The following is a 23,555-nucleotide window of genomic DNA, read 5'->3' as shown; positions in this document are numbered from 1 at the left end:
CCCAGAGTTTCATGTGGTTATACTTTTCAGGAGTACAGATAGCAGGTTGTAATAAATTCTACTTCCCATGGGTGTTTTCCTCAGGAAATAGCATGGACACTAGAGATGTTCATATCTTGGCTGGCAGCCAGAGAACCATCTCATAGCAAATGACTCCCTCACACTGCTTCAATAACAGGACCAAAGAGGCTTGCTTTTATTTTATCTGGAAATAGAAAAAAATGGTTCGGTGGTATCACCAAGCATGGGGTTTCAAGCTGGATAGGCTCTAAAAGGAAAAACAAAGTAATAGAAGCATGTCTAAATCTGTCTTCTAGGATCAAGAGAGTTCAGTTAAAACTGAAAATACTGTGCTACGAGCTTTATCAAGGAGGGGTAAGTAGAAGGGAAGCGAGGAAAAGGTAAGAAGCAAAAATAAATAAATAAATGTTTGTCACTGGGACTTTGTGGGTTTTTAGAGTTTCATTTTATGAGGACTATGGGTTCTGAAAGTCCTAGGAATATGAATACTTCAGACACAAGACGGATTAGTTATGGCCTTGCTACTAGTTTGGAATCCCAAGTGTGGTTGCCCTTTGAGCCCTTCAGCCTTGGTCAGTACACACCTTTATCTGAAAAAGATAAGTTTCTCTGGAAGAACTAAGCCATGGAACCTATGTCCCAGAATCTCTTAGAGAAAAATTTGAGCTGGCTGAAAAATGAACTCAGCACACTGCCCTTTATAAAACTGTTGTAGGATCTCATAACCAATGCCAAAGCTAAGCTGCAGTATTTCCATAAAACTGCACTATTCGCAAATCATACCAGGCATACCTAATCATCCTACCTCCATCCAGGGCCTCTATTGGCTTCATTTTTATTAGCAAACTTGACACAAATAAAATAGTCCTCCTTGTTATTCCTAATTAGGTTGAAATGATGAATAAGGATGTTTTCATGGGCTTACAGGGACGGTCCTCTGAAATGACTGTGTAATTCTGAATAGGTGTAAGATATTTAATGGACTATACTTTAATTTCTAGATAGCGGCCAACCTATCAATACTTTTGTTCCTTATAATTTTGTGTTCTTAAAATATTCGTATTTAAGACAATGTATTTCTGTACGTTTAAACATTGCCTAAACACTACTTCTTGGAAACACTGGTAGAAATCAAGTGTGAAAGTGCAGATGAACGCTCCTTGACAACTGGGGGATTTCAACAAATTTAAGTTGCAGTTATTAGGACATCTATATTTTTAATTGTTATCCTGGAAGGGCCTGTACTGATAGCTTTGTACCATCATCTGTTCTGTAAATGTGAACTACTGAGCCTTTGTTCTCGTGTCTTTATTTCTGGGGTACAGGCTATCATAGTTTGAAGCTTCGTTCATTCACTGACATATCTGATATCATTCACTGATATCTGGTCCTAATCTGAATATCCAATTCACAGACAGTCTTGTTTTGCTTGCCAACTAAGTATATGAAAATGTTTGCATTGCACAAAGGAATGATTTCTTTTCTTAGAAGTCACCTCTTCAGATATCACAAAGAAACCTGGCAGATGCTAGAGAGAAGTGACCAGTGCTTATGAAAAAAAGTACATGAGCCCCTGAAGTCCTCAAACTTTTCAAAGTTGTTGCTTGCACATGAGCTTTACTGCTTTCAAATGTGGGACAGAACATCACCACCATTCCTTTACAAGCCAAACATAGCTCCACAGAACACATTCTATTTCATAAAACAAGCAAACTAAAGCAAAATTAATCAGGGATCAGGTTGCACACTCCCATAGCAGAAAATAAAAAATTATTAAAAATTACTATTCTTTCAAATGGATATGAGATAGTTCACTGACACGTGGATCACTGCAGCACTGCATGATGATACAATTATCTCTGGGGCAGGGGGCAGACCAATGGCTTTCTTAGAATCTAATATCCCCTTCCCTTCCACTGATGTTGCTCCAGTGGGTATGACTCCAAAAGAAGCTGCCTTTACATTTACTTGGAGAACTGTCTCTAGTGTCATTTTATGACCTAAGCTAAAAGATATTCCATTCAATTTCATTGTACACTACCTCCATCAGAGCCCCATGAGGCAGGTAGCTTCTGAATGACAAGATCCTCCTTATTAAATTCTAGATAAATAGTATGCCCTTAGGTGAGGACAGAGTGCCAACACACAGTTTAGAACTTAATATAATCTTATCAATGAAGTGCCAGATGTGAGAAAGAGATTCTCCTTCTCCAAACCCTTTTTGCCCACATTCCCAAATTTCACATATGTTCATTAGCTGTGAGATACAAAGTACTATCGTAAGAGACTACTTACATTCTAAGTAAAAGCAGGCATTGTTCAGAATAATCTACTAGATTATACCTTATCTTCCTTTCAATATTTTCCTAGGGAACATCCTTCTCTAAATGCCTTATGCTATTTACCCAGTCTTTGGCTACATAGCCTCCTGGTAAGCTTTTCATCAGGAGGGGACAAAGGAGCTTCTTTTCTTGCATAAAGGAACTCACACCATTTCCATTTTCAGTGCCTGAGGCATTTTTCCTGGGTCCTCATTTCTCAAAGGAGAGATAGATTAAAACCAGTGTTATCCACTTGGCATGAGTTTTAATTCTGTAGATTGTCCAACAGAGGAGGCTTTTAAATTACATAATTAGGTCAATGATATACTGATTTTCATTACATGGCTATAAAGCAGGCCATAAACACATGAGAAGAGATGGAGGTTAGATATGGCATTTTTTTCCCCAACATGTTATAGACAACTCCAGGCAAAGAAAGACATTAGTTCAATTCTTCTTAATTTCAAGTTACCAGGCATTTCTCAAACTATTAGTTCCTGCTAGCATTGTGCAAGGCACTATGGAGATGAACAATAAAGCAATCAAAATCATGGATCTTGACTTTAAGAATTAGACAGTAAAAGTATTTGAAACTGTGAAAAGAGGAATATATCTAAAAATGGAAAGTAAAAGCAGGTAATAATCAGATACTGAATAAGGGGCTTAGATTGAGCTAAATGACAGATAAGTTGGTGATGGGTAAGGAAAAGAGAGAAGGATAGTGATAAACTTCCAGAGGCAAAAACTCAGAAAATGTCCTAGTGTGGGAATGAATCTTAAGCATGTTTAGGGCATATTCTGAGGAGTCTAATAAGTAGAGAAAAAAGTTCAGAATTATGAATAAAGGTGACAAAATTGGATGGGCAAGGTCGAACCAAACTGAAACAGTGTTCTTAAGTCATACTAATCAGAAACAGGGTGACAGGGTGAGGGGATTGGACTAGATAATATACGAAAATAGATTTTTCTTAGGATAAAGCTTCTTCTCTGCCTTTTAAATTTAATTTTATTGGGACATATTGTGAGGATTTACTGATGACTGGATATATGAGATCCCAAGGAAAGGCACATATATCACAAATAAGTGAGTATCTGTTACACCTGAAAGTAGTGCTGTTGGATGAAATCAGGACTTGGGTATCTCAGTTAAGGGGAGGAGAAGGTCACACGACTGTTTTGGACTCTTGCCTCTTGAAGATATTTATACAACTTTTTGAAATGTCAGAAATGTCCAGGGGGAAGCTAAAGGTCTGAGATCAAAGATTTTAAAAAGTGAGAAGTGAATCTAAGAGATAGTTACATTCAAATGACATTAGGTGAATTTAATATGAAGATTATAGACTATGTTGTAAAAATTCCTCACACCATCTTTTAAAAACTATATTAAGCATATAGGGGAAATATGTTTATCTTGTTGGTAATTTGGCAAGAACAAAATGAACCACCACACAAAACCACCCTCACCCTCTGATTTGTATCAAATACTTAAAAGGAAATTTGTCAAAAGCATCTTTAGAAGTGTGATGTAAGCATATTAATATATGGGAGGAATAAAATGATATTTAGGTGCCTAGAGTCTCATTAATGCAGTCAAAAAGAACACCAAAATGCTGGCTGAATTAATAAAAAAATACTGAGTTCCTCAAATTATTTTGCTGATCTAGCTTTTCTGATACTGAAAGAGCAAGAGCTAACTTTAGAATTCCAGCAAAATCAGAAATGTTTACATTGCAACAGCAAGACTTCAGGTAGATAACCCAATAAATGTGTACTTTTGGTGCTTGTGTTGATTACTAATGAAATATTGCAAAATGGAATTAATTGAGAAAGCTTCCTGGTGAAGCTTTTCTAAGAACTCAGCACGGAAAAAGGATGAGACTAATCCAAAATGGTAACCGAAATTACCAATTCTAATAAACACCAGACATTTATTTGAGCAGTCTGGATCTATAGTTCATTCATCTGCTTTTTATATTGGTGATCATTTGAAAACTAATCAGATTCAAAATGAATTAGTTCAATTTATCTGCTTCCCATTAGTGAGAAAGGAAAGTTCACAAAGCTTTTAAAACAAAAATATACAACTATAGTCAGGCATTGTTTAATAATGGAGACAAATTCTGAGAAATGCATAGCTGGGCAATTTTGTTATGTGAACATTATAGAATATACTTATATACCTGAACTATACAGTTAGTGTACATGTGAGTGTTTTTATGTGATATGATCCATAGGCTACACATGGCCTAAGAGCTATATGTGGCCTAGGTTTCTGTAGACACACACATATACACACACACACTGTATAGACTAGGTCATGATGAGCAAAACTATAGGATATTAAATTAAGTACAGGAGGAAAACATTCAATTAAATGTTCATAAACATGCAATGTATAAAACTGCTAACAGTGCAACATAGCATACTGTCTATGAAATCATACCGATTTCCTTTCACAAGTAGAAAATGTATACTCAAAATAATGATAAAAGTAGAGTACAGCAACAGTTCTTTATTGTCATTACCAAGTTTATTTACTGTACATAGTTGTAGTATACTTTTATACAATTGGCTATACAGGTTTGTTTATAGCAGGTTTATTTAAGGAGTAATAGGTGGTGTGTTCTACTACAGTATGACCACAGCAATAAGGTCACAATTTTTCAGCTTCATTATAATCTTAGGGGATCACTGCTATATATGCAGAATGATATTGACTGAGCATAATTATGCACCATGTGACTATAATTTGTACATTGCTTTCCTCTGTAATCCAGTGGGGAACATGGGATTGGAATTTTGTATGTGTAAGGTGTTTATTGTTAAAGTGTAAGTAAAAAGGCATCTGGAAATAGTATATCTATTAGGTCTCCATTTTTATCAAACAAAGCATTCAGTGGATTGTATCTCTGCTGACCAATTCAGTTAATACTAATTATATGTGGCTACTGTACACTTAAAATATAAATAATGCTACTGATGAGTTAAATACAAATTTAAATTTTATTTGATTATAATTAATTATTTTAATTAAACATATTTGGAACAGGCTGGGTTGTGAATCCACTGTTTTTACTGTATATCTTACTAATTCTAAATAAATATCAAGTATTTCTGATGAAAATTTACATTTCAATTGAGATGTTCTGTAAGTGTAAAATGCAGATTTTAAAGGCTTGTATGTACAAAAACAATGCAAAATGTTTATGTTGATTGTATTGAAATATTTTGATAGTAAAGTATATTGCTAAAATCAATGCTCCATTTCTTTTCGTTTTCAGAAAAGTTTATGTTGAAAATGATTAGTTGAAACTTTTAAATTACGTATATATGTTGTATTAAATTTCTGTTTGACAGCACGAATATCTGTTTTACAGTGTGTATGCTTGTAACATTAAGCTGTTATGTATTTCTGTAACAAAATCAGTAAACAAATAATTTTACTTCTAGTGACATATAAAATAAGTATAGGTAGGTTTTAAGAGACCCTCCCAAATGCAGAATGATGGAGAGAGAGGATTCACTGAAGACTTTGATGATTCAGGTATGATTATATTTGCAGAGTGTTAAGGGAATATCTAGTATGCATTTGTCCAACTCTAGAAGTGTGACTATTCACATTATGCCTCTGCGAGTGAGTCATAGACAATGGTATACTAGTTAGTATATGTTTAATAACTGTCCTTTTGGTATTAAATGAAGGCCACGATTTGATGCAATTTCCAATTTCTGTGGCATAAATTCTTCCACCAAGGCTGATTTTAAGCTACCAATGTGAAGCCAGCATGAAATGAACTGAGCACATCACTGTCTGAGGAAGCGAATAATGCTATCAAGGTTCTGATTGTTAGGTACAAAGATTAAATAATCTGCTGACGCTAATACAAAAATGTAAGAGACAGTGCTGCTGAGTGACCCCTGTACACTTGATTTCACATGATGCCAAATGTTCTATTGTCAGCAGATTGCCTTTAGTTAATAATCACTCAGTGACACTTTTCCAGATCTACAGACATCAATATCAGCCTCTATCACTGCTGCTGCATTGATGGTCATTGAGGAAATGGTGAATTTATGAGCTTAGTCCTTCTTTTCTTTTTTCTTTTTGTACCAGAAATCAAACTCAGGACCTTGTATTTGGCAAGCAGGCAGAGCACTACTGAGCCCTGGATGAGCTTAGTTTTTAAGTGAATGTGCTTTCGACTCAGAGAAACCAAGGCTCAAATCTTGGCTTTACCAAGTGTCAGTTTACTCCTCTCTAATAGAAGATGATCGTATTTTCAAATCCTTTTCACAGAAAAGTCAAGATTAGGTGAAATGATTTTTTCAAAGCATTTTGCAAGCACTCTGCATTTTTTTTTTTTTGATACAGGGTCTCACTATGTAGTTGAGACAGACCTGGAACTCACTATGTAGCCCAGGCTGGTCTTGAATTCACAGTGATCCTCCTGCCTCAGCCTCACGAATGTGCCACCACGCCTGGCTTGTATGTTTCTAATAAGAGTTAGTCATTATAATTGTTAGAGTTTTGATAGTAGTAAAAACTAAACTATGTTCAATGTTCCCAGTGGGGTAGACTGAGTGTATTTATAATGAAGTAGGAGTCTATGTAGGTGGTAGAACAATCAGTAAAGGTGTTCCTGAGCAGCAACAGTATGCAACATTCCATTCCTAAGTCAAGCAGTTATATCACATGAGGATACAGAGAAGTGGGAGCGTCCATTATAATTTAATATGTGCATCTCCTAGGATAAGGCAGGAATGCTGCCCCTTTGTGCTTAGCTATACAGGCATTGCACATCTTTTTTTTTGTGATGCCTAATTGGATGGGAAATATTCTAGGGCATAATTTTCACTTCAATCACTACCTCATTTACTGTAAAAGCAAGTATGCCAGGGCTGGAGATTTAGCTCAGTGGCACCTTGCCTGCCTCAAAAGTGCAAGGTCCTGAGTTCGATTTCCTGTACCACAACAACCAACACAAGTATACTGTTATAATTTTGTTCAAATCATTTGTGAATTGAAAATATCTAGAGCTAAAATATTAAATACATGACATTCCAACAATAATAGACTTTGCTTGAAGCTATAACTATTCCTGGGAGAATTCAGAGAAGGCAGCTTGGTTATAGGAACCTGGGTCTCCAACTCTTCCTTTATGGATTGAAAGAAAGGCTTCTCAGGAGTCAAATGTTTGGTTATTTTATGCTCAGTTATTTAGTGCAGAGAGGAACTTTTGCAACAAAAGAGCATTCTGTTTAAGTTCAATAAGACCCACTTAGCACTTTGCAATATCACACAACAATTATGCTTGCGATGGTCATTGACTCACCCAATCTGATTCATTTGGGGCATTCAAGGATTCACAGTGCTGATGTGATTCTTATATGCAAGAGAAAACTACTTGTACAATTGCTTTTTTTGAACAGTATGCTCCTTCTTATACCTTACTTTATGCCATCATATCAACCAAATTACTTTTCCAAAACCGAATTTGAGAAAGGAAACCTTTACTGGATTGCTGCTTTCTCACTTTCCCCCCCCATAAGCGGTTAATTTTAAAGTCTGATTAAAGAAACTATAATATATCATATACAACATGGTGAATACTTTTAAAACAAGTTTGAAGATGTTGGCATTTCTTTCAGACTCTAGAGGAAAATGAACTTTTTTTTTAACCCAGTGGAAGAGGAGAATACAAGGCTATGGGAGACATTCTTACGGAATGAAATCCTCAAGCAAAAGCACTGTTTATCTTGATGAAATGGCAATCTGACAATGATTAATAATAACAAGTCCTAGTGTCTCAAATGTTTTTCTTTCTTTCTTTTTTTTTTTTTTTGGTTGAGTTTATTGGTACATTTTAGGGGTACAGTACAGTTACATTTATCATGGCGATCTTGTACCTCTACATGACAGGTCTTGGTTCTCATTTTTGCCCTTGTCCCTGCCCTCCCTTCACCCCTTCCTCCTCTCCCTGTTTACAAATACTTTATTTCCATTTTTTCATTTTCTATTTGTTTCTTTTCCCTTGTTACCTTTCCCCAACCCTTCCCACTTTGCCTACACCTTTAGCCGTTTTCTTCCTATTTCACATTGTCAATTATCTCATTAGGATCTTATGTACTATTATAGTTTTTCACACCAGAGAAACTATTCGGTATCAAATGCTTTTCTTTTTTCTTTACCATGATCGAACTCGGGTCCTTGCACTTGTGAGGCAGGCGGCAGAACTGCTCAGGTAAATCCCCAGCCCTCAAATGCAGCCCTCTAATGCTTTTTATATTTTAAAGAAATGCATATGTTCCTTCCTTCTTTGGAGGTATAACAGAAATGCAGGTTTTCAAAGGGACAATTACTGTCATATGGTGCAAAAAATTAAGAGAAATCCTTACTTTAACCAATTCCAACATAGTAAAATTTTTCTCTTTTCTTTTCTTTTCTTCACAAGGTGGGAAACCCAAGAGTGAGCTAACAATCTCTGGGAAAAGCATTATTAGAGGAGTCCACCATCTCATGCCAATTCCAGCCCACCTTTGCCTAATCTCGTGACTCAGGTGGCCTAATCATAGTGATTTAATCATAGTGGGCCTCAGTTTCTGGCCTGCAGACCATTTCTGTAATTTTTCAATAAGCCAAATCCTATACGGTGTTATGAAATAGTTGCCATTTACTGAGGGATACTACATCCTGATTCTACTGGGATTTTTGTCTTTTGTTTATTTAGCTACCATCAAACTAGGGCAGTAGCTGTGTGTTCATATTTTATCCTTAAGCACTACCTTTAGGCTTGTGATAGAAGAGAGGCCCACCAAAAACCCTCCCAAGGGAGTAAGTGTGCAGACATATTAGTATTTCACTCAGCCTTCACACAGACACATAAGAGAAAGTTTCATATTATGAATGAGAAAGTGGAAATTTAGCGTTTAGAGGGATTAAGTGGATCTCCCAAGCTCACAAAAAGGATATTACTGGGTAGGGTTTGGAATGGTGTTTGTTGTCTCCATGGCCTAACTTTGACCTCCCTGCTTCTTGCACAGCAAACTGGCCAGACAAAGCACATGATCAGAATGTCAGTAAATCAAGGAAAAAACTGGAGAGAGCAAATGAAGAAAGAGTAAAACTGGAATTTGAATTATAGTGGGAAGAAAACACTGTAATATTTCTAGTGCTCCAGGCCTGTCAAGGACAGTGGTAAGTCGTGAATGCTGACACATAACTCCCTAATGCTGATGCAGCAGCTTCTTCAAGAGTTGTACTGCTCATGAAATATAATATTTATCTCTAGTTCTCAGTGTCTCCAAGAACACCTGGTTACTTTTGGGTACACTGTTTAACAGCCATGCAGTGTGTTCTCTCCATGACACAGGAACAGCACCCTGCCTCCTTTAAGCCTATAGGTAAAAATAGAAAGAAGTGCCTTTGGCCAGACTGGCTGGCTGCTGATGGTGGACATAGGGTGGATCAATGTTATAGCTCATCTCTAGGAAACTTACAAAGTACTACTTTCTTCATTTCACAGAAGTACAACAGCTTGGATTTGGACCATTCATTGTAGTAGAGTTAACAGAAAATGCTCTCTAGAGTAGTCCGAAGAAAAATATGATAAAAGCCACAAATACCAGCCACATACATAATTTAAACTTTTCTTGTAACCACATTAAAAAGTAATGAATTAAATTAATTTTAATATAATTTAAAAAAATATTTCAGTGCATTGAAGCAAGAAACAGTGAGGACCCCAAACAAATAATGCTTTAACATGAAGACGGAGAAAAAGGGGCTTTTAGTGATGCCAGCAGCTCAGTGAGTGACTCCCGTCAGTCTTGAGAGCCCCAAATAGAAGTTTACACTTCCTTACATAGCTCTTTTTACATCTACAAAGCTTAATAGCATTGGAGTTTCCCTAGGAATACAGCAAGCACGATTTACACAAAGCAGAGCAGTGGAGAAGGGGAGAGCAAAGAGTTCTGGCAGGACTTTCTGAGTCCCTTATACTCCTTTGGTGAAAGATTACAGAAGTTATCATGGCGACTCAGGTAGATTCTACAAAGAAGAGCATAGTTGCTTAGTTAACCCATAGTTGCCTAATAACACAGTTAACTCACAGTTGCCCAATTCCGTATGTAGGGTGGTCACCTCTCAGTACAACCAAATAAATATTTTGCACTCTTTTTTATACTGTGTCTTTTTACACTTACAGCATATCTCAGTTGGGACTAGCCCTGTTTCAGGGACTCAATAACTGTATGTCTCTAGTGGCTACTGTACTGGACTGTGCAGCTCTGGAAGACTGAGAGATCATGGAAGCTCCTGTGGCCTTCTCCTTGGCTAGTGCAGAATGTATCTGCTGACAGGCTACCTTTAAACATAGCTTCTTAAAGTCCTAAAAGAAATAGTCTTTCTACTGAATCAAGAAGCAGAGTGTTTCATATTTCTAAGCACTCGTTTTGCACATAATTACTAAACGCTGTACACAACTAAATTACAAACCTTTAGCTGTGGCACAGAACTCTGAAGTCTAGTGCCAGATCTTCTTAAGGCACTTTAAGCAAAACATTTGTCACCCTCACCCTTAGTTTCCTTGTCTCCAAAACAGAACATTTGGAATGTTCTGTTTTCAGCATTGCCTGCATATTAGAACTACATGGGAAACTAAAAAAATTTCCCGATTTCCCATAGAATCTTGTTTTTCCCTGAATCTCTGTGGTGGAGATGAGTACTGATCTTCAAAAATTTTTTCATAAAGTCAGATATGATGTCACATACCTGTAATCCCACTACTCTGGGAAGCTGAAGCAAGAGAGTCACAAGTTCCAGTCCAGCCTGGCCAATTTAGTGACATAATGAGACCCACTCTCTAAATAAATAAATAAACAAAGAAACAAATAAGAGCTGGGGATTAACTCAGTGAGAAGGTCCTGGCTTCAATCCTTAGTACCCTTAAAAATTTCCTATGTGATTACACAGTGTAGTGAGGTTTGAGAATCACTTATCTAAGGCAAACCAAATATGCTATGGTTTTGAAGTTTGTGATAATAGAACTCGTCAGCCTAAACCATTATTCCCCAGTTGAATGGTGAGGAAAAAAATACTAATTTCCTCTAGTCAGCCAATAAATAACTGTATTTTATTTTTGCAACAGATGAGTATCTATGTCAAGTGGTTGAAATGCTGAATATAAAAATAGGATTCAAAAGTAGTACCCTATGAAGCTGCAAAATAAAAAAAGTACATTGGAGAGATGAATCAGCTAGCCACAGATATGATTACTCAAGTAATGACAATATTTCAAAGTGTTGCTGATGAACCTGGCTAAGTACAGTGTGGAGTTGTCCCCAAGAGTAGAATCTGTGGTTATTCAATCAAACCTTAAAATAGGCACTGCTGTAAAGGGACATTGCAGATATAATTAAGTTGACTAATCAGCTAATTTAAAATGAAGAGATTATCCTGTGTTGTGTCGATGGGCCAATGTAATCATGTACTACAATAGCAGAAGAGAAAATCTGCCAGTGAGACAGGTACAAAAGGGAAATCAGTGAGGTTAGAAATTTGAGAAGGACTTGACCTGTCCTTCCTTGATGGGAGTACACAGAAAGCATGAGGGCAATGCAGATAGCCTCTAGGAGCAAAAACTGGATGCTGGCCCACGGGCAGCAAGGAAATGAGCAACATGGTCCTACAGTGCCAAACAACCAAACTCAGCCAGCCACTTGAAAGCTATTGGAAGCAGAAGCCTCCAGGAGGTAATGCAACCCTTACGACACTTTGATTTCATCTTTGTGAACTCTAAGCAGAGAAGAGTCACACTATGCCAAGACCTCTCATCTGTAGAGCTATGAAATAATAGGTGAATGTTGTTTTAAGCCATTAAATTTGTGGTAATCTGCAATGAAAGCAATAGAAAAATAAGTCTCTAAAAGTCCATGATAGTTCACTTCCTAAACATCAATTGAGATGATAACAACCCAGTCACTACAGAGACATGTGCAATGTCTAATGTTCATGTAGAGAGCATCCCCGCTTTTATAAATTTTGACACAGGGTCTTAAGTTGTTAAATTGCCCAGGCAGGGCTCAAAATTTCAATCCTCTTTTCTCCGTGTCCCAGAATGCAGGGATTACCAATGTGCACCACTATACCTTGCTGGAGAGGGACTTTTAAGCAGCATATATAAATTCAGATCCAAAAGGGACTTTAGAGCCGGGGATTTAGCTCAATGGTGCTGCCGCCTGCCTGGAAAGCACAAGGTCCAGAGTTCAATCCCCGGTAGCAAAAAAACAAAACAAAAAAATAAACAAAAGGGACTTTAACAATGATCTAATTTAGTCCAATCAAATAATAATAATGACTAAGGGATACTGAAAAAATTAGATAGTAAATACTTTATAGCTTTATCTCCTCTTGTTACTTGAGATGAGGATACTTTAACCTGCAAACAAGAATGTCCCAATACAGAAAAAGGTGCAATAATCTCTTATTTGTGGCCAACTTGATGATTCTGTCCCCTGAAGTCATTCAGTTCCCTGTACTTCAACTCTAGAGCTGCCAAATGATCTTCTGACTCTTATCTTGTGTTCTAAGTATACTTTCTTTTTGGAAAACTAATACAATAATCAGTAATGCAACAGAAAGAAAACATTGGCATGCTAATATATTTGCTCATCTTTTGAGTCTGGCTAGTATAAAGCAGGCATGGGAACTTGATTTTGATAAAATGAGTTTTTGAACATGAAAATGGATATGAAATGATCCCAAAGAAAGTGTGAAAACCTGAATGATACTGCCATCATCAGTTTGTTGGCTTTTCATTTTGACCACAGTCATACCAAGAAATGAAAATTATAATTAAAAATCACAGGCAATGTGTTGATATGAAGATAAATCAAAACCAAAGTTGAAATCTATGACAGATTAGGGTAGAACAAATACAAGGACATGGAGCCTGTTATGGCCAGTTTATCTTTGTAGCATGTCCTTGTAAATATTGGCTCAGGAGAGGTTTTTTTTTTCAGTCCTTCTGAATTAAATGTTCAATTTCCATAGTTTCATGGTGATTCTCCTAGGGGTCCATCATGACGTAACTAAGGAAATTATTAATTCAATGACCTGAGTGTATTTCATCTAAATAGATTGGCTAGTGGAAGAGAATCGGAACCAACAAGCTGAGCCAAACTCTGAGGCCCTATTGATTTACAGAGACCATCCACCTACCAAGAAGTCAAAGAAACAAACAAATCAACCAACTTTTTTGTTACAATCTGAGTGGTCTGTTATTTCAGAAATAAATACATTCATCAGAAATAAATTCATTCAAACAGAAATAAAACATTCATCTTTCTCTCACCGAAAAGCGATTCAAATAAAATTTTTAAACATTTCAACCACTTGTGACCATGTTACCAGTGAGCTTTACTTTTCAAATGAGGAAGGAACACTGTACAGAATCTTCAGGGGGCAGTTTACACATAGAATCATCACCTAAATTCTATTTAGGATAGAAGGAGGTGCTTCAGATGCAGGGAAATAATATGTGCTGTATGAACATAAAAAACAACTGTCAGAAGAGAAATTGCCATTTCCTACCTGTCTCCAGTCTGTGTAAATTGGACAAGTAGATTCATCTCTTTTATTTCCAATATTGCTTAATGAGATCAAGGTTCACTCAGTTACCTGATCTAGATGCTGATTATTCCTTCTCCTTTATACTACAAGAGGTGCTTCCTTTCCAAGATTGTCTGTGGACCATAGTACCTCCTCCTCCAGTCTTAGCCCACTGCCTCCTCTTTTCTCCAGACTTTCAACAGCCCCCTCGTGGTGTATCTTTCTAAGACAAATGCTTCAAAATCACATTCAAACATCATCACTTTCCTAAGTCATCTCTTTCTGTCTCTCTCTTTCCCATTCTTCTCTCTCTCTCTCTCTCTCTCTGAGACTCAACTGTTTACGGCTCTATGCCTACACTGATTTTTGCAGCCTCTAGTATAACATATGTTACAAAATGAAAGCCTCCAGATGATGAACTGTTTGTGGAATAGATGAGTTTCTGCACTCTTGTCTGCATGTTTCAGAGGGCAAAATCTACACCCATGTTATCCTCCATCACTCCCTCTCTAGTTTCCCTACCAAGGTGCCTGGCAACATGTGATGAGTGAACAGATGTGTGCTACTTATGTATGTGTGGGGTCTGGTAGGTTTTGTTGAAAGGTAAAATGGAGGCTACAGGCTCTATATCATCTTCCCTCAAGAATATTCAGATCCTCGTATACCTGTAGTTTCTGAATCTATAGAAGACAGTTAAAGGAGAGCAGAGGATAGTTTGGGGGTTAGAGGATAGGTCTAGGACTGAACTACAGGCAGCCAGAATATAGTGTGAAGGTGCCAGGTATATGTGCTAGAGAATTTCAGAAAGGTAAGGAAGGTCACAGTTACGTACTAATTCTGCATAGCATCTGTCGGAAAGGCCACTCAAGCATTCAGGCCACATTCATTACTCCTTCATCTGGCAGCTGAATCTGCATCCAATTCAGCCTTCTCTCTCAGTGCCTACCCTCCACTCCCACAGAATCCCCGTCCAATCTTTGCTCTGCTTTTTGCAGGAGGGACTGCCCCCGCAAAGACCAAAGAGGGAAAAATAGTAACTGACAATAGGAGCACTGGGACTTTCTGTTTCTTTTTATTATTAGCACAGGATAGATCATGAATCACAATTTTTTTCCCTTTAAAAAATGTTTCCCATGTTCATTAGCTTAAAGTTCTTAACATAAAACTGGCACAAGAACAATGGATTGACTACTTTCCCTGTTAATCAGAATGCCTGCAAGTCTGAGGTTAGTGATGATTGGGCTCCAGGAGGGAAGGAAGAGGTAGGATTCTAGGGAGGAAGGGGAGTCAGAGGAGGAAGAATCATAATTACAGAATCCTGGAGAGGGCTGAGCCCTCAGTAACAATTTAGTCTAACAGTTTCACTCTCTATAGATGAGATGGAGGTAAACGCAGCCCAGAAAGGTGAAGAGTTACATCAGACTCCACAGCTGGTTATGGCCAAACATCCCTAGTCTGATAGGCTTTTAGATTATTCTAGGCTGTTTCCAAGCTGTCACTTTGACTATTTTCAAGAATCTCTTCAAGGAGCAACAAGATGTACTTACCCCACATATTATTGTTTATCATCAGGCATTTCGTACAAACTAATCAAAAAAATGGGCACAGGTGACTCAGATCTTCTGGCCTGCCCCAGCTGCTGGCCATTCACCCACCCTCCATGTGGGCTGAGTGCCCCTTGACACTTTCTTTCAAGAGTTTACTTACAAGAAGCCCCCACCCAGAACAAGCTAGGCCCAACTCTGAAAATAACCCTGTTAGAACTTTGCAAAAATCAATTCTCCATGGTGACACAATGGGGATTTTTGTAATCAGCAGATCTGCACCCACCTTTACAAATGAGAAATTCTCAGAAAGACACATCTATCTTTGTGTGATCTGGTTAGGCTTCTTTCTACCTTTCCCTTTCCATCTTCTACCATTTCTCCAAAACTCTCTTATCCTCTGTCCATAGAGATATTTAACCAGAAGGTGCTAGGTCTTTACAGGCCTCATTTCTCTGCCTCTTGTCCTCTTCCTCCTTTATCCATCTTTGATACTCATTTCCCCTAGCCTCAGCCCAAGATCACTTCAATTTAGAAGCGTCTTAACAATCCCTACTTCCCACCAGGTGAAGTCTGGTGCCTCTCTTCCCTACTTCCATTGTAGCCTAGGCAAACCTCTAATACAGCATAATAAAGCATCAAGAATTTTCTCTTTTCTTTTTTGAGGGTTATGAGGCAGAAATCCTGAACGAAGATACAATACAAACATGCAATTTTTTTTATAAAACTTTTGCAAATGTAAACTGACTGTTGAAGTGTAAAACAGGGAACAGAATTAAAAGTCTGAAGTGCTTCCTGAATGCAAGTTATAATCCATGTTAACTAAAACAAAAATGCACTAGCTACAGAAATGTACAGAAAACTACCCCATCCTTCAAAGCATACACTTTGGAAAGCCAAATTACACTTTGACGGTGATCGGAAAGGGAGGAAGGCATGCAAAGGCTTTTCCTAATAAGAAAATTTTATAAACTTGAGCAGTACAAAAAATCAGTATTGCTTACAGAAGTAAAGGGAAAACAAAGGTATTCAGCCATAAATGGAAAAAATGAAGTAGGAGAAAAGAAAATGCCAAATCCAAGGTAGTTACAACATTTATGTATAAAATACAAAAGCAAATGAGTATATTTGGGGGCAGACCCAGTGATCAGAATTTGTATCAAAGTTAACAAGAAATAAGGGAAGGTAATACTAACCAGTAATCCTGCAGATATTCTTGAAATAGAGGCTGGATTTTCATATGTTTTTTTCTGGGATTTATTTCAGAACTTTTCTAATTTACCCTTTTTCATTCAATCAGATATTGCAAGATTACAATGAACTGATCTATAAAATCTACCAGAGAGAGTAGGATTGAAGGTGGAATCCCATGAACTGCCGTTATCAGTACTTTTTGTTGTCTTAATCTCTAATTTATAGGTCTTGGTGCTTCAATATAACCTCTGTAAAAGCTCCTAAACCAATCATATTCATTCTCTATTCTCTCTCTCTCTCTCTCTCTCTCTCCCCCCCTTTTCTCTCTCTCCCCACTCTTGGTAAATTAAATCATATCAGACCATTGCCTCACATTACAAATCTCCTTGATCTTTGCCCAGCGTTTCTTTGGGTACTGCCAGCTAAAGTGAAGGCCAGGCCTGGGCTGACGTTTCCTGAGGTCTATGATAACTGAGGCAGCAAGGTCCACTGAGAAGAGGGATGAGCCTTAGAACTCAACAAAAGTATCTGGAAAGATTGAAGATAGTGATTGGGTTATCTGGACCTAATTCTGTTGCAAGAACAAAAGCAGAAGTGTCTCACAAGTGTATGTTCACTTCTGTCTCCATAAATTATCTCAAGAGTCCAGGGTATAGAAGGTTGAATATTTTTAAAATGAAGGATAAATGGGCTGAATTGCAAAAAGTCAGTGTTTGTTGGAAATCCCAGCACACTTAATTTTACTGCAAACATTTAACCATGTTTTGTATAAGTGGTGTTAAAGTAGTAGACCAGAAAACCTTTAGTATCTTCTATCTCATAATTGTTTAAGCCCTTGTACCAACTCACCAAGGTCCTACTTAACCATGGTTATTTTGGTCAATTGGGCAAGAGCTCACAGCACTTAGATAATGAGGTTTGGTTTCTTTTAAATTAGTTTTAAATTACTTAAGTGTGGACTGGGTTGCTGTACCTGCAGGAATATGTGACTGACATTCCTATGTGTTACTAACAGTCCTATCCACACTATCAACACAAAAAGATTTGTGACAACACACATGATTTGTGACTGCTGCTAGAATTAGCATGCCATTTTGCTGATTACAAGACTCCATCTGCCTGCCTAGCTTTCTTATGTTTGTTTGCAGTGGGTCATTTTGTGATATCAATACATACAAATCCTATTAAGATAAGAAACCCTCAAAGGGGAAAATTCATTTGAATGCTTTAGTTAATAATAACAAATTTGGAAATTTCACTGATTCTGAGTTGTGGTTAATTTGTTTTGAAATGTTATTTTGAATGTATAGAAACTGCCTGCCTGCGGGATACTCCCAAATCACATTTCCAGGAGTCCATAAATACCTGGTCTCTAGAATTTGCAGTACAAGTAAAAATCATAGGAGTTATCTGGAAATTTCCTTTACCTCTCTGCCTGTTCTTTCTTATTTTCATGTTATATCCCTCGTACCTTTTTAGTCCACTCCTTTTCCTTTCTCCCATCTACTGATACTGCCCAAGTCTGAGTCACCGTTCTCACTTCAGTTTGAGAAATGGCCTCCTAACGCCAGCTCAGACTCTCTTAACCCCATTGTTCACATACACACACAGATGGGAGACACAGTTGTTATTATGACATCCCTCTAAATAAAACACTTAAAGGACTTTACTTGTTCATTGGATTAATACCAGGATCCCTATCTAAAACCTACTAACTGTCCCTGATGTTCACTCTCCCCACTTTAGATTAGCAACAGCATCAGTAAGGTGATAGTTTACAGCCAGCAATGGATGTTGATGGACTGGGAATCTAGTCAACAGTTCTGTGACTCATTATTAAGTTAAATACTACCAGATAATGAGGATTTATACACAGGAAAAGGACCAAAAAGCTAGTGATTTTTGTGACCAGACAGCCTAGATCTCTAAGGCTTATTCTTACAAAAGAAAGATCTTTTACTCTTCTTTTTTTTTCAGAGTAAAATGAAATAGGAGCAGAAAAGAGTTGCACAGAGATATGTGTAAAGATGTAACCTGAAACTTTACCCTTGATATTCATAAAGAAAGAAAAAATACCCAAGTGCAAGATGTTCTGACATGCCTTTTTATGAACCTTAGGAGATACCTTTTACTTTCCAAGAGAGGAATGGCTTCTATTAGTGTTCTGAAACCAGAAGTATCTGGAAATTATGGACCTTATCAATAGTTCTTATTAAGAGAATTACTCTTAATAAAGGAATTAAAGTCCTTGTCAGAAATATTAGTTTGGTCTAATAAAGCATCAGGCTATGCTCTGTCCAACGTTACCTCAAACCACATTCCCAAAGCTCAAGCTAGTCATATTTCATCAAATGAAAAACAGTGGTTATACTAAAAGAATAAAAAAGTGAAGGACTGTAACAAAAGGAACCTGGGCTGTATCGTTTTTATATCCTCTCCCGACAACCCAATTGCATACTGAACAATGTAGTCTGAGATGAGGTTAGTAGGACAAACATGAGACTTTCTGCTTAAAATAGAATTTTAATCACATGCAATCATATTTATATCAAGAAGATGAGCTAAATCAACAATGGGAGTATATAATGCTTATTTGCAAAATGATCATTTTCCACAGAGCCAATTGTGATTTTTATTCTGATTATAAATGCACAATGCATGTTCTTACAGAAATTTGGTAAGTTTTGAAAAAGAATGCATAATTTGATATATATATATATATATATATTATATTACAATTTCTAAGGAAAATAGACTACATATAAAAAGTTGCTTCTTTTTTGGTTTTTGATTTTTGTCCTGTTTATATTAGAGTCTCTTACACACCTGACCAATATATTGCTAGTTTTTCTAGGAAATGGTGATTTTGGAAATTCTTTGTTGATTCAAGGGAAATCAACCTGGCTAAGAAATATTAGCTAATTAGTTTTAAATGAAGTTCTGATACCAAAGGCTGATTACTGTCAACAGAAAATTCTAGGAATACAATGCTTGGTAACCTAGGCAAATCCTACCAGCTTGGAGAAGTCACAGGGAGAGGAGAGGGAGCCTAAGAACATTGCAAAAGCATCCTTGACAGAGCTGTAATATCTATATCTATGTGTATATGTATGTGTGTGTGTGTGTGTGTGTGTATTGCCTATCTTGTTCTGTTCTTGAATCTCCTTATTTCCAGCACCCAAACTGATCTCAGTAAAACAAGGCATGCAATTTCTTTTTTCAGCATCCTCACACTTTCTTTACATGACAATGTGCTTAGTGTGGTCTGAAAGTCTTACCTGATGTTCCCACTCACTATTTCTGCCTGTACCTATACCACCATACTCTTTATGTTCTTTCTGCATCAACAAAACTAGTGTCTTTGATTATCCTTGAAGAATGCTGCTTCCTCTGCCTGGGATACTTTTCTCAAAGACTTTATTTATTCAGGTCAAGATAGATAAATCACAAGCTTTAAACAATTTTATTTTTTCTCAAAGGCTTTAATCTTTATTTATTATATGATACATTTACTTGCTTACATTTTTACTCTCTATTCTCTCAAATGTTAAATATGTGAATTCAAAGAGCTTATCTATTTTGTTCAGTGCTATATTCTTTAGCAACTACAAACTACAGAAGGCCAATAGGAGGTATATAATAAAGATTTATTAGGTGCATAAACACATAGTGTTAGGAAAAAGGCAAAATGTCTTGGCTAATTCAATTAATATTGTTTCTAAGAACAACATCCATCACATTTACTACTGATCAAAATAATGTAAATAAATTCAAGGCAATAAAAAACAAAGAAAATGGTAGAGATTGTCTTAAAGGACAATTAAGATATGCTAAATTTCTACTTTGTGTGAGAGAAGAATAAAACATGTTAAGGGAGAATACTGGTGTTGCCTGATGGGGAGTGAGCAATCTGACAGGGGTACATGCAGTCATGGTTAGAGGGTGATCCCTGACAGGGTAGTTACAGCCTTCTGCTGCCTTCAGAGACAACTGGGAGGGACATGTATAACAGGGAGGACTAGGAAGACCATGCCCCACCACAGAACCTCAAAAGGAAGCGAGAGGAGCTCAGTTGGATCATACGGCTTGCAAAAGTGACAGGTAGTTTAGAAATGGGAAAAGGAGAAGTTTAAGGCTTGCATTCTATGAATATGTGGAAAATGGAGAACACTTTTTCCTAGATAATTAGAAATTCTCATGAAGATGATTTGAATTGGGATTTTAAAAAAATTTTATGAGGTATTAAAGCAGTAGGCATTCAGTAGGGTACATTATATGTTGCATTTTGATCTTTTCCCAGGCTAACAATGAGGGCAGGGGCAGCAGTCCTCAGCTCCCTCTCTCAGCCACATGATCACCAGTGTACTGTGGAGTAGGTCAAGCTTATTAAGTACATGTTGACTTAACATTTTGCATAAATTGAGGAACATTTATTATATTTTAAATACAGGCAAAGGAGAACTTTTGCATTTTTAGCTTCTCAAAGAAACATATTTGGAAAATAATTTCTTTTAACCAATACCAATGAAAAGCAAGTCTGCCAATATGTGCTTTAGTCCAGAGAGAGAGAGAGAGAGAGAGAGAGAGAGAGAGGGAGGAAATATAGTAATATATCTGAAACACAGTAATTATTCTATTCAAGTAAAGTTTAGATCAGGAATATAAGGACACTTTAATGTCAGATTTATTGATATAATATGATTGATATAATCTATTTCAAAGAGGCAGCAAAATGATTATTTTAATACAACATAAAGCAGTTTATAAATTAATACTTATAATCAGCCAGATGTGGTGGTGCACATCTATAATTCCAGCACTCAGGAGGTTGAGGATAGAAGATAGCTGAGAGTTTGAGGCCACAGTTGGCTACATAGCAAGTTTCTGTCTATCTAGGAGTACATACTGAGATTCTGTCTCAAAAACTAATTAATTAATACTTAAAATCAACTCTTAGTAAACTAGAAATAAAATGGTTTTCTTAACTTGACAAAAGCTTATTATCCCCAAACTTAAACCTAACACCATACTTAAAGTGAAATTTTTGAACCATTCTCACAATTATGCTATGCAAGATCAAAATGCTTAGCATAAACACGTAGAATTTACATGGTACAGTACTTGGTTGGGAGGCAAACTGAGATCGTGGTGGGGGTACACCTAGCAAAGTCCAAAGCACATATTGGATCTTAGTATACAACAGGGAGGGATTAAAAACAATGGAGAGAAAATTAGCTATTCAATAGTATTGGGACAACTAATTTATCACATGTGAAAAATAGGTCTATATTTTATACCACATAAACATAAGGAAACTTTAGATGAATTAAAGGTCTATATATTTAAAATAAAACTTTCAGAACTAAATGAAAACAGTTTAGAGCATAGAAAGGGTATATAGAAAACATGACCATGGAGGAGAAAGTGGTTTCTTAAGAAATTCACAAAAAGTAGAGTAATAAAAAGAAATTTTATTATATTAAAATTAAAAGTCACCCATATTATAGGATATCATTGGCAAAATTAAATGCAATCAGCAAATGAGGTAAATGTTTCAACATATGTAATAATTAATTATACATACAGAATATTAACATATACAGTAGGATATATAAGCATCACACACATATTCCTATAAATTATTATAGAGAAGAACAAACAACAGACAAATACATTAAAAATAGACAATTTATAAGAAATTCAAATACCCTGTAAAATTATCATCAAAGTTCTGCATAATCGATATAATAAAAATTAAAACAAGACAGAAATTCCCATCTATCTCCTGGCAAATAAATAAATCTGATAATAAGCATTGGCAATGATATGGGAAATAAAATTCTCACACGTTACTGATATGAGGGGAAATTGACACGAGCAATTAAAAAAGCAATTTGACAATATCCAATAGATATGGAACTGCACATATCCGGGACACAGTGATCCACTAATAAATATGCCAGAGAACTTCTATCGCATGTATCCTAAGATAAGGATATAAAGATAATCTCATGTAATTTAGTCAACTTCAAAATTGAGTCAATTCAAATTCCAATTAGTATAAAATAGATACAAAAATTATATTTAATAAGATGAGTACAGAAAAATTAAAAATGTATAACAGATGAATTCTGTAAACAAAATACTTGGTAGTCATAATAGCAATTTCCAGAAAACTGTATTCAATACATACTGTGAAATATATATTTTAAAATCTACAAATAATTTATTTTATTTATGTAACAGGCATATTTACATATCTAGTAAAAGTTGTAAGGATAAAACAGGGTGGTATAAATATCAATACATAAGAGTTGTTTACTCTGGTGTCAAGGTTTATATCTACCTATCTCTCAAGAGCTTCATGTTATCATAGGTGGGGCTTTTGGAGGGTGACTGGGTTATGGGGGCCATATAGCTGACTTTCTGTTAAGAAGTGGGTTCTGCTAGATAGAGGCGGGTCATTGGGGGCATGACCTAGGAGGATATTTCCTCCTTCTGGACTCTTTCCTTCTTTCTGCTTCCTGGGTGCCACGAGATTAGCAGCTCTCTGACACCCAGTTCTTCCACCCAGGCCCTTCTCCATGCCATTCTTCCTTGAATGCACCACAGTAAACCTTTCCTCCTTTAAATTGTGTGTGTTGGGTACTTTGTCCCGGTGACAGGGAAAGTGACTAAGATATTTGGAGTTGCAGGCAAAGAGAGATTCTGGTGACACTTCATTATGTAGGGCAGATATCTTTAGGACAGTCCTCAGTGGGGTGGGTCAAAATGACTACTCAAGTGAGTTCCAGTCATAGAAAGCATGACTCTCATCCCTAGAACTATTCCCTGCTCCCTGAGCTCAACTCTTAAGGCTCATTGCTG

At 36.7% G+C, this 23,555-nt stretch overlaps 1 protein-coding gene across 6 annotated transcripts in view; it reads right to left on the bottom strand.

Moving 5' to 3' along the window:
• Ghr (growth hormone receptor) overlaps window positions 1–23,555 on the bottom strand; it is a 239,236-nt gene that overhangs the window by 129,557 nt on the left and 86,124 nt on the right. The window contains exon 1 of one of the 6 annotated variants that reach the window (XM_019208904.2): window positions 16,691–16,900. The exons of 2 other annotated variants lie outside the window; for them this stretch is intronic. Coding sequence is in view for 2 of the 4 variants with exons in the window: in XM_010633879.3 (XP_010632181.1) it covers window positions 14,783–14,822 (40 nt within the window). In the remaining 2 variants the exon portion in view is untranslated. Of the gene's footprint in view, window positions 1–11,112; window positions 11,149–14,782; window positions 14,859–15,497; window positions 15,520–16,690; window positions 16,901–23,555 lie in introns of those variants that run through there. 3 more of the 6 variants (XM_019208903.1, XM_010633879.3, XM_019208907.1) reach the window with 3 other exon arrangements.

Source organism: Fukomys damarensis, unplaced genomic scaffold (assembly GCF_012274545.1).
Source record: "Fukomys damarensis isolate Sample0158 unplaced genomic scaffold, DMR_v1.0_HiC HiC_scaffold_1, whole genome shotgun sequence".
Classification (NCBI taxonomy): Eukaryota; Metazoa; Chordata; class Mammalia; order Rodentia; family Bathyergidae; genus Fukomys; species Fukomys damarensis.
The sequence above is the reverse complement of the archived record's forward strand: the minus strand, read 5'-3'. Positions and strand labels throughout refer to the sequence as shown.